The following is a 15,923-nucleotide window of genomic DNA, read 5'->3' as shown; positions in this document are numbered from 1 at the left end:
CCACCCCCCTGGGCGGATTGCTCTGCCCCCGCCACTCCGGGTGCCGGAGCAGCTAGCTACACCCCTAGGCTGACCTTTCAACTCATACAAACTGGAGCAGGTAGTTGTCTCCACTCTGCTACAATCTATAAGTATGCTCAGGAAGTGAGTGACAACTGGCTAGCAGAACCAGGGCTGTAATGGATGGATCAATATTCACGTCCAATCATTCTCAGCAAGGATCTGCAAAGGCATTCACTGTAGCCACCATTCAACAAGCATCCCTTCCCTCACCTCTGACTTTCTGTTGCACTTTGGATGCACTTAGAACTTCTAAAAAGATCAATGGACAGGTAAGACTGCAAGGGAAACCCAGCAGGATCAAATCCAAGGTCCATCTAGTCCTGCATTCTGCTTCCCAGTGGCCAGCCACATGCCTCTTGAGAAGCCCACAAGCAGGGCATGAGGGAAATAGCCCGCTCCCACCATAGCTTCCCAGATGGAATTTCACTTCTCATGCCATGCCTGAGGCTTAGGTAACAGAAAGAGTCTCATCACCAACTTAATTCTGTTCTGCAGTTTGGAGGCATCACAGATATGACTCTCCCTTTCCTTCACATCCTCTGTGCACACCAGAGGACTCAAGGGAGGGACAAGACTAATGGTGACCACAACATGTTGGCCAGATGCCAAGGCCACCCAAAATATGTGGGCCCCGACTTCTTGTCAACATCAAATAAAAATATGTATGAAAGTCTGGTCACAGAAGGGTTTTTAGGGGGTGGTGGAACCTTGGGCTGTTTGAAGGCAAGTAAAAGACAATGGGCTGCTCTAGTTGTACTTTTTATTGTGCATTCATGATGTTTTGTGCTCATGATGGTATCTAGACAGTTATACATAACTGTGCTTTCAACACTGTGTGTGCCTGCAAAAATTCCAGGCCGACAATTTGCTTCCAATTGGTGCATTTCCCATAGTTTCCTGCTAAAATCCTGTAACTTTTCATACCACAAATGTTCCAGGAGTGTTGTTGCTTTTGTTCCATTTTTGTTGTGCTATAGCTATAGCAAAGAGTGCTCCTGTGGATGAAAATGTGCTAACCTTGAAGTGCACTGGAGAACAACTAATAAAGTGGAACCACCATCATTGCATCAACGACATGTTGCAGAATACACACATACACAAATATCACCACCAGTCTGGAGGGACCCAACAGCATTCTGCAGAAACTAATGACTATGGCTAAGTGAGGTCCATTAATTTTAACAGATCTACTCTGAATTAAACTTAGCTGAATAACCACCCACACTGACTTATCATCAGGGTGTACTGTTAAAAGATGCCACAGTCTATTCTTCTTAATGCATGACTTTCAAAGGCGAGGTCTGCCTGTTTCAAATGCTTAGCTCATTCATCCACAGTGATGCCAACTGGCTTCTATGGAAATGGGAGATACAATTAAGTACACAGACAGCAAAAGCTGCGATATTTTAGAGGGAGGGGAATATCTCTCAGGACTGAAGGGCTAATGACCCAGAAATAAATAAATCTGAATTTGAGTTAACAGCTATCCCACCCACCCCCAGCCATTTTGAACAATAGATTTGTGGGTTCTGGTAAGAGTATGGAATCCCTTTTCCTGTCCTGTAAATATTTAAATAGCTGTCAGACAAGATGGGACAGCATAGTCTGAAAAGTATTAAGACAATAGATTTTTTATAAACCGCATCACAGGCTACACGTCTGCACCCTGGAACTCAAAGTTCTAGGAGACAATAAGGGCATTTTAGCCGAGATTATCACATTTGGGTTACTGGCAAAAAACTCAGTCAATCCTTCCCCCCCGCCATCACCCCACTGCACTTCTGTTGACAACCATCACTTAGGAGGTTAAGGTGGTGTGCAGGCAAGTGTAAGGAAGAAGGATGAGAGTCTTCCTGCTCACTCTGAAGAACACAGTCTTGGAGCCTTTTCTTTCCCTTCTTTCTTTCGGAGAATCATTAAGAAATTGAGAATGCTCAGCTGCACTCCTCAGTTATTCTCCTAGCTCCAGGATTGTGAGACCCTGTCAGCATATAACACTTCTGCTCAAAAGATCTGAACTGGTTGCTGATTTGTTATTGCACCAAGTTTAAGGTGCTACAATTGATAACGGTTTGCTTGGGAGCAGTTTGCTTTACTCCACATGTGCCTGTTCAACCATCCTGTCCCTCCCAAGGAACTGGAACTGTTCTAGGTGCCCCAGCATACTCGTTCCACACTTGTAAGATATGGGTCTTTTAGTGGGGCAGCACCTAAACTTGGAACTCCCTGTCTATTGACATCAGGTAAGCATCTTCACTGTTTTCCTTTTGGTGCCTGCTTAAAACGTTTTTGCTTAAGCAAGCCTAGCCAGACACGTGGATATTGACATGTTTTAATCTCTTCTTAGTCTGCTCTAATTTCAATTATCTTTTAAGTGCTTTTATAACTTGTTTTAAACTGTTTTTGCTGATAAATTTAGTATTTCTCCTAAACTGCTTACAGGTTTTCTTAGGGTCAAGTGTTACGTAAACTTTGTTTAAAAACAAAACAAATTAGCACGTGCAAATTTATGTCTATGAGCCCATGCCTCAAATCTCTTAAGTCCCCAACACTGCTCCTGCATCTCGCCATTATGAAGGGCATATTCAGTCCCATTTTACAGATGAAAGCACCAAACCTAGGCCACTCTTTATGTTCTTCGGTGTTTATATTTCATAAAGTGGATCATGCATTTCAAGATTAAGATTTTTCTCTGTGGGCTGGCTCCACTTTCTTCATGCTTGAAGGGACTAAGTGTACCATGTCTTAGCTGCGCTTCGACAGCAGACCTTTTTTTAAATAAAAAAATGAACAATATATGCACATCAGGTTCGTTGCCTCTAAGCAAAGTATGCACATGATTATCTGCAGACTTGGCTCATGATATTTCAGAAGTGGCTTTCAGCACTCAACAAGTTCCCCCACTGGGGAAGCAAGGCAGTCAGAATTCCCAAGAAAAACATTGCAAGAGGCATTCCCTTATCAACAGTCAGCAGAAATGCTTCCTGCTTCAGGAGGGATGCGAGGATGAAGCAGTGCCAAGCCCTTTGCCCAGCCTCAAGAGCTGGCTGAGTAACAGGATGCAGGCCCCAAGCAGAGCATGGGTTGGCCTCCGAATGCTCAACCACTTACAAGTGGGGAGGAGATCACTTCGTTTCCATAGAGGAAGCATCACCCATCCTTTTACATGGAGGAAAAAGGAGAACCCTTGACCTTCAGAGGATCTGCAATGGGCTGATGAGTTTCCACAACTCTTTAAAACATTGCAGGTCCCAAGATCACACTGTCACTTCTTCTGTAGGGCAGATCTGGAAATGGGGAGTTCACTCTCCTTCCTGCTTCTCCAGCCATTCTGCGCCACCCCCTGCCCTGCAGGCAGGATGGTACTGGCATTCTCCCTCCTGTCTTGCGAGGCTTCTCCACCCTAAAAAATTTGCAGCCCTCAGCAAAAGCCTATGGTGGACAAGTGCAGAAGAGGGTTTATTTATAGCCACAAATCATAGCAAAAAAAAAACCTTACTGAGACTGCCCCAGCTGCCCAGACTGCTGCTGGAATGTGTTCGCTGTATATAGAGGAGATATACATAGCATTTCCAGACACAAACAGTTAAGATTCCACTCTACACGAGTGTCCCACTTCATCGTGAGAGAGAGAGGTGAGAAGCAGAGAGACATTGCTTGCAGATGCTCTCCAAAAGAGGGGCCCAAGAGGAACACACTTGTGACACAGCACAGAAAACATATTACTATCATTACTGACCTGCCCCCCAAGTTTTCAAAGCAAAAGTTACAGTTCACTTCATTCTGTCCATAACTGTGGACAGAAGCAAGACTCCTTTAGTTTTTCTTCCAAGAGAAACCAGGCCACAACACATTAGCGCTTGCAAAGCAACTGCACCTGCAAATAAGTTTTGTCATGAGGAAGTGTGTTGAGTCTCCTGCCACGACTCCTTTCCTGCTTTGTTCCTCTCATCTTTCCCTGCATGTACTGAAAGCAGATCAAGAACTGCACAGGAATAAGCATGGGCCACAAGAGGGGAAGATCTGCACAGCCACGTTCAGGACAATAGCCACAGCTGCAGTATTCACTGGGTGGAAGCTAACAGGAGGCACGAGTACAGACTTCTAGAAAGCCACACAGTGAGCCCTCCAAGAGCCACTCACTCCAAGTCAAGAGCAGTGCTCTAGAAGTCAACTCCGGCTGAGTTCTGCCCACACCGGCCTTCACACAAGTGCCTCTCTGCATAGCACCAACAGCTTGAATGCCATTCCTTATGCAGCTACCACAAAGGTAGCATTGAAAAACCAGCCCAGAGACACAGAGGAAGAGAGAGGGACTTTGGCCAGTGTAAGAAACTGAGATATGAAAGCTAGGAGCTAAATGGCACCTTAAACCTAGGTTATGGGTGCAACAACGGAATGTCTAGGCACGTTTTTTTATAACAAGAATACAAAGCTGGAAATGAACTGCAGCTAAAATATGTTGTTCATTTTTCACATGGTGTAGTCCTTCCCCTGCCCACCCACATAATATTCTTAAGAGAGTCTCTTCTCCAATCTTCAGAGAGTAGCTTGAAGTGGGGAGACACATGTCAAAAGTCAAATCTTGTGCATCATCAACTGACATGGTGTGGTGACCACCACGTGCTCGAGTCAACTCTAAACAGATCGATTAAGAGTGGGTTCTTGTGATTTTTGGTGCTACCAAAAACAAACTCATCTCCAACATGACCCTTGTGTACCCAACAGTTACTTGCTGATTTTTTTACTCTGTTTTTACTTTGATAATTCCTCCTAGAAGTTCAGGGTGGCTTGCAAGGCTGTTCCGCTCCCATTTTGTCCTCACAAGCAACCTTGTGTGGTAGGCTAGGCTGAGAGAAGGAAGGGGAGAGTGACCCAGAGTCACCCAGTGGACTTCATGGCCAAGTATTTGAACCTGTGTCAACTTGTTCCTAGTCCAGCAATTTAGCCACTAAGCCGCTATAAAGTGAGTAATGCCTCTCCAAAAGAGCACAGAGATTTTAAAAGCACATATGTCCTGATACAGTCTATTTAAAGTGATTCATCAGCTTTCCCTCTCTCCACCACATCGAAGAGAAGAGGCTTCTCTCAACAGAATACTGCCTAATAACAGAGAAGGCTGCAACCCAGGGCGTGCTGACTTGGGAGTAAGTCTCCCTGAACTAGTGGGATTTGTTTCCAAGGAGACACGCACAGGATGGGGCCCGAAAGCATGCTGATGTGTGTGTACAGTTCACAGTTAAACAGCTCACGGTGATGTCTTGCACATGGGGAGTAAACACAACAATCCCTCCTGGCCGAGAACGTTCTTACATTAGGTCTTAGGTCATCCTCTCTATCGGTGGAGTAACAGTGAAGACATAATGAAGTCTGGAGGGAGCCAAGTAGATTCTTCCAGCGCAATTTGGCAACCGCGCGCGCCCACCTCCAAGCGCCCGGGTTACACAAAGCCCCATTAAGACAATGCCATTTACTAACCATTTGGGGCGCGCACATCTAGCTTGTGTTGTTATTTCTTTTTTTAAATGTCTATCTCACGCAAAAGCGCTTTTCACCATAGATCTAAAGTTGTCCCACGAATATTCTCACACGATTACTTTAAAATATATAGATCAGAATCCCATTTGACCACCCACGTTTAAGCTTTCCAAATACTACTCCATGGGAACAAAACTGCGATCACGTCCCCCGCCCTATCGATTTCTAACCTCTCTCCGCCCCACCCCACGTTGAAGCACACAATGGTACATCCCCACGCGGAACGTGCCGTGAATGTGAGCACGCGTGGGCGTGGCACGCTTCATCTTCTGATCAGAATATCGACCGAGGCACAAATCAGCAGCGCGCGAGCCGCGACGGATAGCATGAATTAATATGGCACGCTCCGTTGAGCGAGGCTTTCTAGAGAACAGGTCTTATTTGCATGGGGAGATCTCCCCTAGGAACCGGGCAATCAGGAGCAGCGGACGCTACAGGGCTAAATAAACCGAAGATCTCGCCCCGCCAGGGGATCCCTCGAGAGCCCTGCCCTCGCCAGCTTCCCAATTACGCGACAACAAGTGTGCGCCCCATCCGGAGCAAGCGGGCCCACTTCCCCGACAATCCGATCAGACGCCCCCCCCCCCCCCACAGCATACCAGCCCCACTCCAGATCCAAACGACCGGATCGATACAGGCAGCCGCCACTGGGCGTTCTGCTTACCGCTGAGCCTGTCCATGGTCCAGGGCATTAATGGGCGAAGGAGAAGCGGCTGTTCTCGTGGCGCCCGTTTCGCTCCGCGGAGAAGACGCTCGCTCTGCGCCCCCCTGGCGAGCGCGCTCGGCTCAGGCGCGGACCAGCCAGATGGATGCGCCCGGCTCCTCCGGCACACAAACGTCAACCTTTAAACCGGCTCCCGCAGATCGCGCAGTCCCTCCCCGCCGCTTCCTCCGCGTCAGATACAGGGTCTTAGCGCCCTTCCAGCAGGACGCGCCGCTCCTCTCCCTTTGCTGGGCGAGCCTCCGCTGGGACAGGGGGCTCGGCTCCAGGCGCTCACCCCGCCCTTCCGGATCAGGTGCGGCCATCGGTATACAATGACAGCAGCCTCGACAGCGCGGCTGAAGGGAAAGGCCCGCCTTTCTCTCTCTGGCTTTCCCCAAATCCTTTGCCACAGTAGCCTCGCAGAGCCAGCTGCTCCCAATTCCAGGTCTGCGCTCACGTGGGCACCTCCCTGGTCTTCTCTTGCCCCATCGATTGGTGCCCCCCAGACACAGACGCTCACACGCACCTTTACTCGTCTAATTCTCTTTCTCCCCCTCATGCTAGGGTAGCCTTGCATCCATTTCTTTGTTTTATTTAATGGGCAGCCGGACCCTAAATAAGAAGAAATAGGCAGTCCAAAAAGTTTATTTGTGCTGTTAAAAAATAATAATTGCATGATCTTAAGTCAGTGATTCTCAAACTGCGGTGGACTGGCAGTTCATCATCCCCTGCAATGTGCCATGGATTGGTACCATATTTGGTCCTGAAACAACCCACACAATCTGGGCTGTGGTGGAGTCACCAGAGACCAGCATCCAATGGCTTGCAGACAGGCTCTGGTCCATGGAGCAGCACTTTGAGTTTGGTGAAGTAAAAAAACAACAACTGGCTGGCACCAATGTGAAAAGTAAATTAAGTAGTCCAGGTTCCCCTAGAACCCTGGAGCCTGATTAAGCATAGCCATTTCTCCTCCTCCCCCTGCCCAAGGTCCTCCCTGCACTCCACTGCTATTCTCCACAGAGTATCCACCAATGCTTCTAATAGGAAGGATGTAATTCCTTTCCTGACATATCACATGAAGTAGTCAGTGTCATGATCAGGGTGACGATGTGAGAAATATCCGATGTTGCATTCTTCACAGGGACCTTATTGGGGGAAAGCTACATAAAACATTCAAACCTAAAAGTGTCATCACAGCACTTCTTAAGTTTTCTTCAATATCCCTGATTCCAAATAAAGCTTTGTTGGAGTTTGTGATGCCTCTTGGGTAAGTCTTGACCATAACACAGTTCCGCGTTGGTGCTGTCAAATTCTCAGCTCTGAGGATTTTCTCCCACTCTCTATAGGTTTCTGAATGTGATTCTTAAGCAAGAAGGCATTGTGCACACAGGAGGAAAATGCACAGGGTGAACTAAACTACAATCACTCCTAGGCAGTTCTAAAATTTCCTCTTCTCTCCAGATGCCTGCTATGTGATGTATGTTATAAAGAGATACTGTTGCCTGTTTCTGATATCCAGTGTGAGGTTGCTTTGTTAATTTTTCAGCTAATACAGTGATCCCCAGTTGTTGGTAGCACGGCTCTAGAGCACTCTCTCTTGTTCTTATCCATTGTTTTGCTATTTCTAGTCATGCTGCCCCCAACATGGAGACAATTCTCTACGGAGTAACTCATTTTCTCCATCAGATATGAACATACTGTTCCATTTTGGATCTCCTGGATGACAGAAGCAAAATTAGATGGGCTGATGGTGAACCCAAGAGCAATTCATGAGGAATGGCCAGGTATATTAGTTTTCAGGGCCAAAATAGTGTGTCCTTGTTCAACTGATAAATACTAATAGAAAATAATTAATAAGGTCAGAGTCTTTGGGAATAGGCAATCTATAGTTTCTTTTCACAGGTGGTCTTCAACTTCAACTGCTTCAACTTTCATCACCCGCCTTCCTTTGCCCTGCATCCTTGCCAAATCTGCTCTGGAAGGTTGGGGGGGGGGGACGGACCCAGGACAGTTTTAGAAGGTGTATGGAGAGAGGGGGGGGGGTCCTGTTGCACAAGCATAACTTAGTGCTACATTAGAGGCAAACCATAGTTTTTCTAACTTCCCCATGTAGAGTGCAATGCTTCAGAAGTTCTTTTTCATTCATTCATTCCTTTGACCAAAAGAAAGCACCCACCACCATACCTCTGGGATGTGATTCACTGACCACTCAGCTTGGTGTAGGCTCACCAAATCATGTCTCCCAATTTGTTTGATGGCTTGTCGCAACCTCGAAAGCTTTTTCACTTTGTGGCCAATCCTATTAGCCTCACCCTCAGGCTAGGCGGTGGTCCAGGCATCCTGCTGGCCCATGAATCAGAACTGGAGGGTAAAAGTTCAAGCCTGATGTTAATTACAGGTGCGTATGACTGTTCTCAGTGGTCAGATTGTCAAGTTAAAAGTTCTCAGTTGCATTTTTCTTCCTTTGCAATAGTTTTATTCACCATCCTGTTTAAGTAATAATAGATTATATTACACAAAAAAGATGTATTACATGAAAAACTGGCTTTCTTAGAGTCTTGCTAGCCACTGGTTTTTGGATTCATTTTGCTAATGTTCCCAGCAGAATGAGGATTTCTCAGGAGACTAATATTTTGATTCAAGGTGCTTGTACACCAACCCTAGAACTAGCAAGGGAAGGTAGGGTCTTTGGCTGCATACACATTGCCATTTCCCTGTGTTTCCCCTGTGCTCATACCCCTTGGTTTTGAAACTGTGCACACAACATCAGCCACATTCCAGATCTCTGCTGCAGTTTCTGGGGAAATACTGCTGTTTGAGGCATTTTCCAAACCGGCTTTGATCCAATTGAAAAACTTAAAACAAATTCACATTACAATTAAGCTGGGGTGTGTAGACATTTGAGACAGCCATCATGCAAAGATCACATTTGCACCTGTTGCTTTGCTCAATTTTGCCTCTGACCCCACCCGGCACTGGCATGTGGCCCCTGGAAGGTTGCCCAGTAGGGAATGCGGCCCTCGAAATGAAAACAGTGTCCCATCTGTTACATCGAAATGAAAACAGTGTCCCAACAGTGTCCTGACAGTAAGAGCTTTTCGACAGTGGAATTTGCTGCTAAGGAGTGTGGTGGAGTCTCCTTCTTTGGAGGTCTTTAAGCAGAGGCTTGACAACCATATGTCAGGAGTGCTCTGATGGTGTTTCCTGCTTGGCAGGGGGTTGGACTCGATGGCCCTTGTGGTCTCTTCCAACTCTATGATTCTATGATTCTATGATTCTATCTCTGGCTTATTCCATTCACCATGGCTTAATAAGCCCCCATTTAGTGCTAATTTATCTAGTAATCAATAACTAATATATATTGTCTTGCTTCTTAAGCAACCCTGTTCCGCTGATGGGGCTTGTTATCCTGCTTCATTTTTGTCTGAGTGCAGGAGACTCTTTCCTTGTATTGATCCATATAAATCTTTCCGCTCTGAGTTGAAGCTAAAGGGAACAGAGCAAAAGTGCTGCAGTAGAACCTCATCCCAATAGCAAAGCTTATGGTATGGGAGTGTGTATGAGTGCATTCAGGGGAGGTATTATTAGAGGGAAGCAGCTCATATCTAAAACTAATCCCCCCCCCCCCCGCTCTTACATTTGTAACAAACAGCATATCTTCCTGATGAGCTAGCATTTAGAAATCCTTTGTCCACACACTTTGCAGTATGCCATCATAGAAGCTACTTGATAATTTGCAAAAGGAACCATTCTCGTGATTTTTTAAATAAAACATTGTGGAAATGTACTGTGCTTCAGAGCCCATGTGGTTAATTCAAGTTCCAGTCCAGATCTCAACAAAGTAAGTAACAATATACCCAAGTGTTTTGTGCACCAAGTACCTGTGCTATCCATATATTTAAGAGAAGAATTTAGACAGAGCAGCAGTGCAGTCCTATAGTTGGTTCAAAGTCTTGCAGAGTTTAGTGAGGCCTGTTCCCCTGTTAAAGAGTTCTTAGAACTGCAACATCAACAATGATTATATTTACAGGTTATAGTAAAAGTGTGCAGTATACAGCTTTGGAAATCTGTGTGAAAACACTGTCTTGTCTCAGTATCCCAGGACCGCATCACTAGATTTCTTAATTCTTCATTATTTGGTGCTGAACATTGTTACCCAAGTCCATGGGAAAGTGTTTGCATTGTTCAATTTATTTGTAACCCTTCCTCTGTAGAGATCACATTCAAACAATGCAGCAGCCCAATCACATCTGGAGAGCCACAGGTTCCCCCATCCCTGCTGTACACCCTGTACAGTTCTCAGTTGAACCAAATCAAATTAAGCTTTTTTCAGGCTGAGAATTTGAATCTGTCAGCAAATGCACAAATCTAAATTTGCATAACGTAAATTCACAGAGATGGGAAAATAATGGCAGTTTAAGCCTCTGCATCTAGCATTTTTCACTCATTTAAACAGGAATGAATCTGTTTCTTATTCCATAGGCATAGGGAGAATATTTGCTGCTCTGTTTATCATCCTTTCATCCTCACAATAACAATACACATTATTATTGCCCCCCCCATCTGAGCTAAAAGGCCTCTCCTGCCCAAGGCCACCCCAAAACTGAATGGTTTATCTAGAATTTCAATCCCACTCATCAAGATTCATTTTCCTTCAGTGGGCTATATCCTGGAAATTGTTTAGAAAATGAAAAGCATTCAAGAAGTACCAAGCACTGTTACAACTTGAAGTCCTTTGAGTGGAAGCTCTAAATATCCCTGTTGCCGTTGTTTTACATCACTGCAGAGGGCAATTTACAGCCATGGTTGGGAACCTCCAGCCCATGAACCTAATTAGGGCCACCAAGCTTCCACATTTGGCCTGTGAGGCTGTTTAGACTAATCCAACTGCCCTGTATCTGACATCATCAGCTGTGGGGTGACTAAAGATGGGCCTTGCCTGAAAGGGGTTTTTGCAGGCACCACCAGTCATTTGATCAGTAGGGCCTGTGAAATCCTATGCTTTACTACTCCTCTCCTCACACCCCATACATCCCACTGATGCAATTACTGAGCCAACATTTATGACTATCATGTTGTTGCATGACAGCACTAAAGCTGATGGATCTATTGTTACTTCCTTTCTTTTTATACCTGCTACTTCCTGATGAGAGATTTTTGTTTGTCCTCCTCTTGCACTTTCTGCTAAGGGTTACCTAAGGTAGGCAGCGTCAGAGAGCTTGATAAATGATCCCTAGGCCCAATGGGGTAACAAACTACTAATCGCTTTCTCAGTTCACATTGGTTATCAGTGCAATTTCAATTTGCTATGTAATGGGTTTGCTCCTTCTTCGCTAGGCTGGAACAGGGAGATAAATAATGTGCAGCCAACAACTCCAGTCCTGTTCCCCCTACCTACCCAGAACAACAACAACAACAAAATGATGTCTCTCTGTTACCTTGAAGCTAGCTGAAATTCTAGCATAGTAAAAGAAGGGTCAGTCAACATGGATGGACATGCAATTGTTGATTCTGTTTCAAGCTTTGTGACCCTGACCTAGCCATTACATTCCAAAGACGAGTAATGCTAATCAGGAATATAATAATAATAATAATAATAATAATAATAATAATAATAATAATAATTAATAATGTGTTGTGTTTTAATTATTTACTGTTTTTTATTCTGTATTTTAGTCTGCGCCCTAAGATCTTATGGTGAATGGTGGTAAATAAATCTAATAAAATAACGGAGGAAGAAGACAACACACAGTTCTTTTGTTCAAACAGTGTATTAGGTAAGAAATCTTTTCTTTTTTAAAAAAGAAAGCAGAACAAGCCTACAATTTTCTACAGAGATAAAGACATTCCATGTCCAGTTCTTCATTCAGAAGGTGATCATACTGATTTGAACCGGGATCAGAGGCATTGCTAATGGCCAGTCCAATCCAATCCAAAGAAGTTGAAAATAGTATTCCAGAAAGTGCCGAGGCCTCTGCAAAGCTCACCCCCTTTCCTTTACAAGCCAGCACTTTCTATGCCCACTTGAAATTCTGGAGTACGATTCATCAGTTATGTCCACTGCATCACTAGAACGGAAGGAAGTCTCAGATTCAGATGCAGTGCCCCCAATGATTACCCACATAGCTGGGTATAGTTTCATGTCTTCTTAACATTTTTTTTAATGTTTATTAAAAGGACATTGTCAAGAGAGAATTGTGTCTGTTTCCTTCAGGAATAAGAGAGGGGCACTGGCTTTTCCTAGTCAGGGGGTGGGGGAACAGTGCTGATTTGGGGATTTATAAGATTAAAATCCCCCCACGCCTGCAGATAGTGCTTATTGGATTAATAGGCTGCTAGATGTCCCACTAATGGGCTGAGAGAACGAAGCTGGAGGAATGGAAAGGGAGAGCCATTAAAAAGAACCACTGCCACATTCTGTTAGGGCATAGCCAGGGCTGTGTCCATTATACAAACTTGTGCAAATGCAGAAGACATGGGGTTTGGTTAAGTAGCGAGAGCAAAATTCAGCCCTCGGAGAACCCCAGCTTTCATGTTTCAGAAAAGCAAGAGGCTGGTGGAATCTCTGAAGTCAGACTGGGGCTCAGAAAGTGCTCCAAGTCCAGCACTTCCAGTATGTCTCTCTAAGGGTCCTGGGACAAGCAATATACGACTATGATGAGGAGGAGGAGAATACGTCAAGCAAATTAATATTTTTTGTATTCATGGAGGATAGTGCTACCACTAGCAACAGCTACTACCAACACTCACAAAATGCAGCCTCCATGCACGGTGGCAGTGTGTCTGATTAGTAGAAACTGGAGCAAACCGCAGGGGGGTGGCCCGTCTGTTAACTTCCATGGGCCCCTGCTTTATGCTGTGGGAAACAGAATGGTGGCCTAGACAGACTTTGGCTGTTCTGGTGGGGTTTTTTTTTATATGCAAACATGTTTAATTTATATAATGCATGCAAATCACAGAATTTGATTCTTTTTTGTGGTGCAGAATTTTGATTTGAAGAAGTAGAAGAGGAAGAAGAAAGCAAGCAAGCAAGCAAGCAGCACAGTGCGCACATAGCCCTGGAGGTGGCTAAGGCAGAGTAATGGGAATCAAACAGCAAAGAAACATAAGGCATTTGGCTGGCCACCATTGGAAACATGAGGCTCAACAGGGTGGAGAATCTGTGGCCTTGCAGATGTTGCTGGACTCACAACTCCCATCAGACTCGAGCAGCATGGCCAGTGGTCAGGGATGATGGGAGTTGTAGTCTATGGCACCTGGAGGGCTGCAGTATCCCCATCCCTGGGACAAACCCTCAGCTTGATCCAGTAGGGCTCTTCCGATGTCCGTATGCCAAGTGCTGGGCACAAGAGGACGAGAGAGGAAGTCGACTCATTGCAAGGCCTGTGCTCCAGGACCACCTCCTTCCTTGGCCTGGACTTGGGATCAAGAGATTTGTGTGTGTGTGTGTGTGTGTGTGTGTGTGTGTGTGTGTGTGTGTGTGATGCTATAATGCCCAAGACTGCCTGACATTCATGTAAGAAAAAGAGAGTTCAATATAAAAACAGGACCCCGCCTCCTCCCTGCCCCCTCGAAAAAACTTCCCCCGAAGAACAGCTACATTAAAAAAAGAGAGAAAGGAATAAAGGAAAGAGCATAAAAGAGAGAGCATAAAAATATCTGTGAGTCTTCAGTTCACGCTACAGGCTTCCAAAGAGAGCAGCCAGGGCTCCCACTGTACAACAAAAAGAGTTATACAGAGTTTCAATATAGAGATCTTTCTATATATAGATATATATAATATAATTATATATATGTATATATTTATAGGTATGTATATACATATATATATATATAGATATTTATTTATAATGTACGGTGTTCGTTCGTTTGTTTAAAATAGCCGGGCCTGCTTCTTCAGCTCGTTCCTCTTCCACAAGGCCAGGCGATCGAATTCAGCGATGGTCATGCCAAACACCTGGTAAAACTCCTCTGGCGACAGGTGGCGCTGGAGGGAGAGCAGAGACAGGCATCATGTTGCACGGGGCTCATGGACAAGGGAGACAGTGTGTGCATCCAAGCAGGAATTGCAGGAGCGGTGGTACGTAGCGCTGAGGCGAGGCCTCATGCACACTCTTAGAATCATAGACTCATAAAAGGTCATCTAATCTAGTGTTTTTCAACCAGTGTGCTGTGGCACCCTGGGGTGCCTTGAATGATGGTCAGGGGTGCCACGGGCAACACTGGCCTTTGTCCCTCTTTCCTTCCCTCCCTCCTCTGATGCCCTCTCACGTCTCTGCCTCCCAAAGGCTTGCACAGCTGTTTGTTGCAGCAGCCCTGGCTAGAAGCTCTGTAGGTAAATGTTGCTTCTGGGGCTGGCCAGGGGGTGCTTCCAGGGGGGCAGTGTGAGGAGGCACCTCTCTTTGGGGCAGGGGGGCAGGTCAGAGACCAGGGGTGGCAGCTGTAGCTGCCCAGAGGACTCTCAAGGAGAGAGAATAATAGTAATAGTAATAGTAATAGTAATAGTAATAGTAATAGTAATAGTAATAGTAATAATAATAATAATAATAGGAGGCTGAGGGGCTGTCAGCTCTGCAGGCAAGGGGCAACACAACTGGGCCCCTGAACCCCACAGGGGTGCTGCAGAAAGAATGTAGTTCGTCAAGGGAGCCGTGGACCCAAACAGGTTGAAACCCTCTGATCTAACTGAAGTCCCTGCAATGCAGGAATATGTAGCTGATCCATATGGGCATCAAACCTGCAACCTTGGCCTTATCAGCACCACACTCTAAGCAAGTGAGCCATCCAGTGGTCTTCTATCCATCCTCATTACTGAGACCTTCAGTTACTGGAGGCCGGCAGAGGAAACTTGGATGTGGCCCGAGGCACTGATTTGGAATGCTTACAGCTGGCCATTGACCAAGCCAGTTAGCTGGGATCTAGTGCAGGGATGGGGATCTCTTCCCATGCTGGCAAGGGTGGGTGAGAGTTGGAGTCTCTAACGACAAGTCTACAGCCACAGACTCCTCATCATTGATATAACGTGCACTGCCTGGATATCCCTATGGGGAAATATACCAGTTGCCAGAAGCCACAGAAGGGGAGTGGGCTTTTGTGCTCAGGCCCAGTTTGCCAAGGTTTCCCACAGGCATCTGGTTGGCTACAGTGAGAACAGGATTCTGGACTACCTGGGCCTTTGGCCTGATCCAGCAGGGCTCTCCCTATGCTTTTATGATACCCCAGTGCGTGCCCAGTGGCATAGCTAGCTACTTGGGTGCCCGGGGCAGCATGTATGCCCTGCCCCTGGGGGCGGGGCAAGCCACACGGAGGCAGGGCAAGCTGGGCCAGGGTACGCAGCGTGGAGCTTCCAAGAAGTCCTTGCTGCCTCTCCCTCAGCTGTAGGGCAGCTGAGGGGGAAGCAGTGGGCAAATGCAAGCCCCATGCTGCTGTTCCGGGCAGTGTGGAACCTGAAGGTGCCCGAGCCACCGTGTCACTCCCAGGAGAGACGTGTGGCTCAGGTGCGCTGCAGGCCTCACAGTAAGTGCCCAGTGCCCCCCTGCCCCCTAGCTACACCTCTGTGCATACCACCTTGAGCTCCATGATGCAAGAAAGGCAGCATAGGCATGTAATAAAATTAAAA

The 15,923-nt window shown here is 46.1% G+C and overlaps 2 protein-coding genes across 8 annotated transcripts in view; both read right to left on the bottom strand.

Moving 5' to 3' along the window:
• The window catches only part of AFAP1L1 (actin filament associated protein 1 like 1), a 76,148-nt gene extending 69,239 nt beyond the window's left edge, over nt 1–6,909 (bottom strand). The window contains exon 1 of the mRNA XM_081178423.1: nt 6,266–6,909. Coding sequence (XP_081034549.1) covers nt 6,266–6,293 — 28 coding nt within the window. The 5' untranslated portion in view covers nt 6,294–6,909. The remainder of the gene's footprint in view (nt 1–6,265) is intronic.
• Nucleotides 6,910–12,056: 5,147 nt separating this feature from the next.
• The window catches only part of ABLIM3 (actin binding LIM protein family member 3), a 147,047-nt gene continuing 143,180 nt past the window's right edge, over nt 12,057–15,923 (bottom strand). For all 7 annotated transcript variants that reach the window (XR_014003838.1, XR_014003839.1, XR_014003840.1 and 4 more), the window contains one exon: nt 12,057–14,291. Coding sequence is in view for 1 of the 7 variants with exons in the window: in XM_081178510.1 (XP_081034636.1) it covers nt 14,178–14,291 (114 nt within the window). In the remaining 6 variants the exon portion in view is untranslated. The remainder of the gene's footprint in view (nt 14,292–15,923) is intronic.

Source organism: Podarcis bocagei, assembly GCF_964188305.1.
Source record: "Podarcis bocagei genome assembly, chromosome: 2".
In the NCBI taxonomy this organism is placed as follows: Eukaryota; Metazoa; Chordata; class Lepidosauria; order Squamata; family Lacertidae; genus Podarcis; species Podarcis bocagei.
This window is presented reverse-complemented; position numbering and strand designations above follow the sequence as displayed.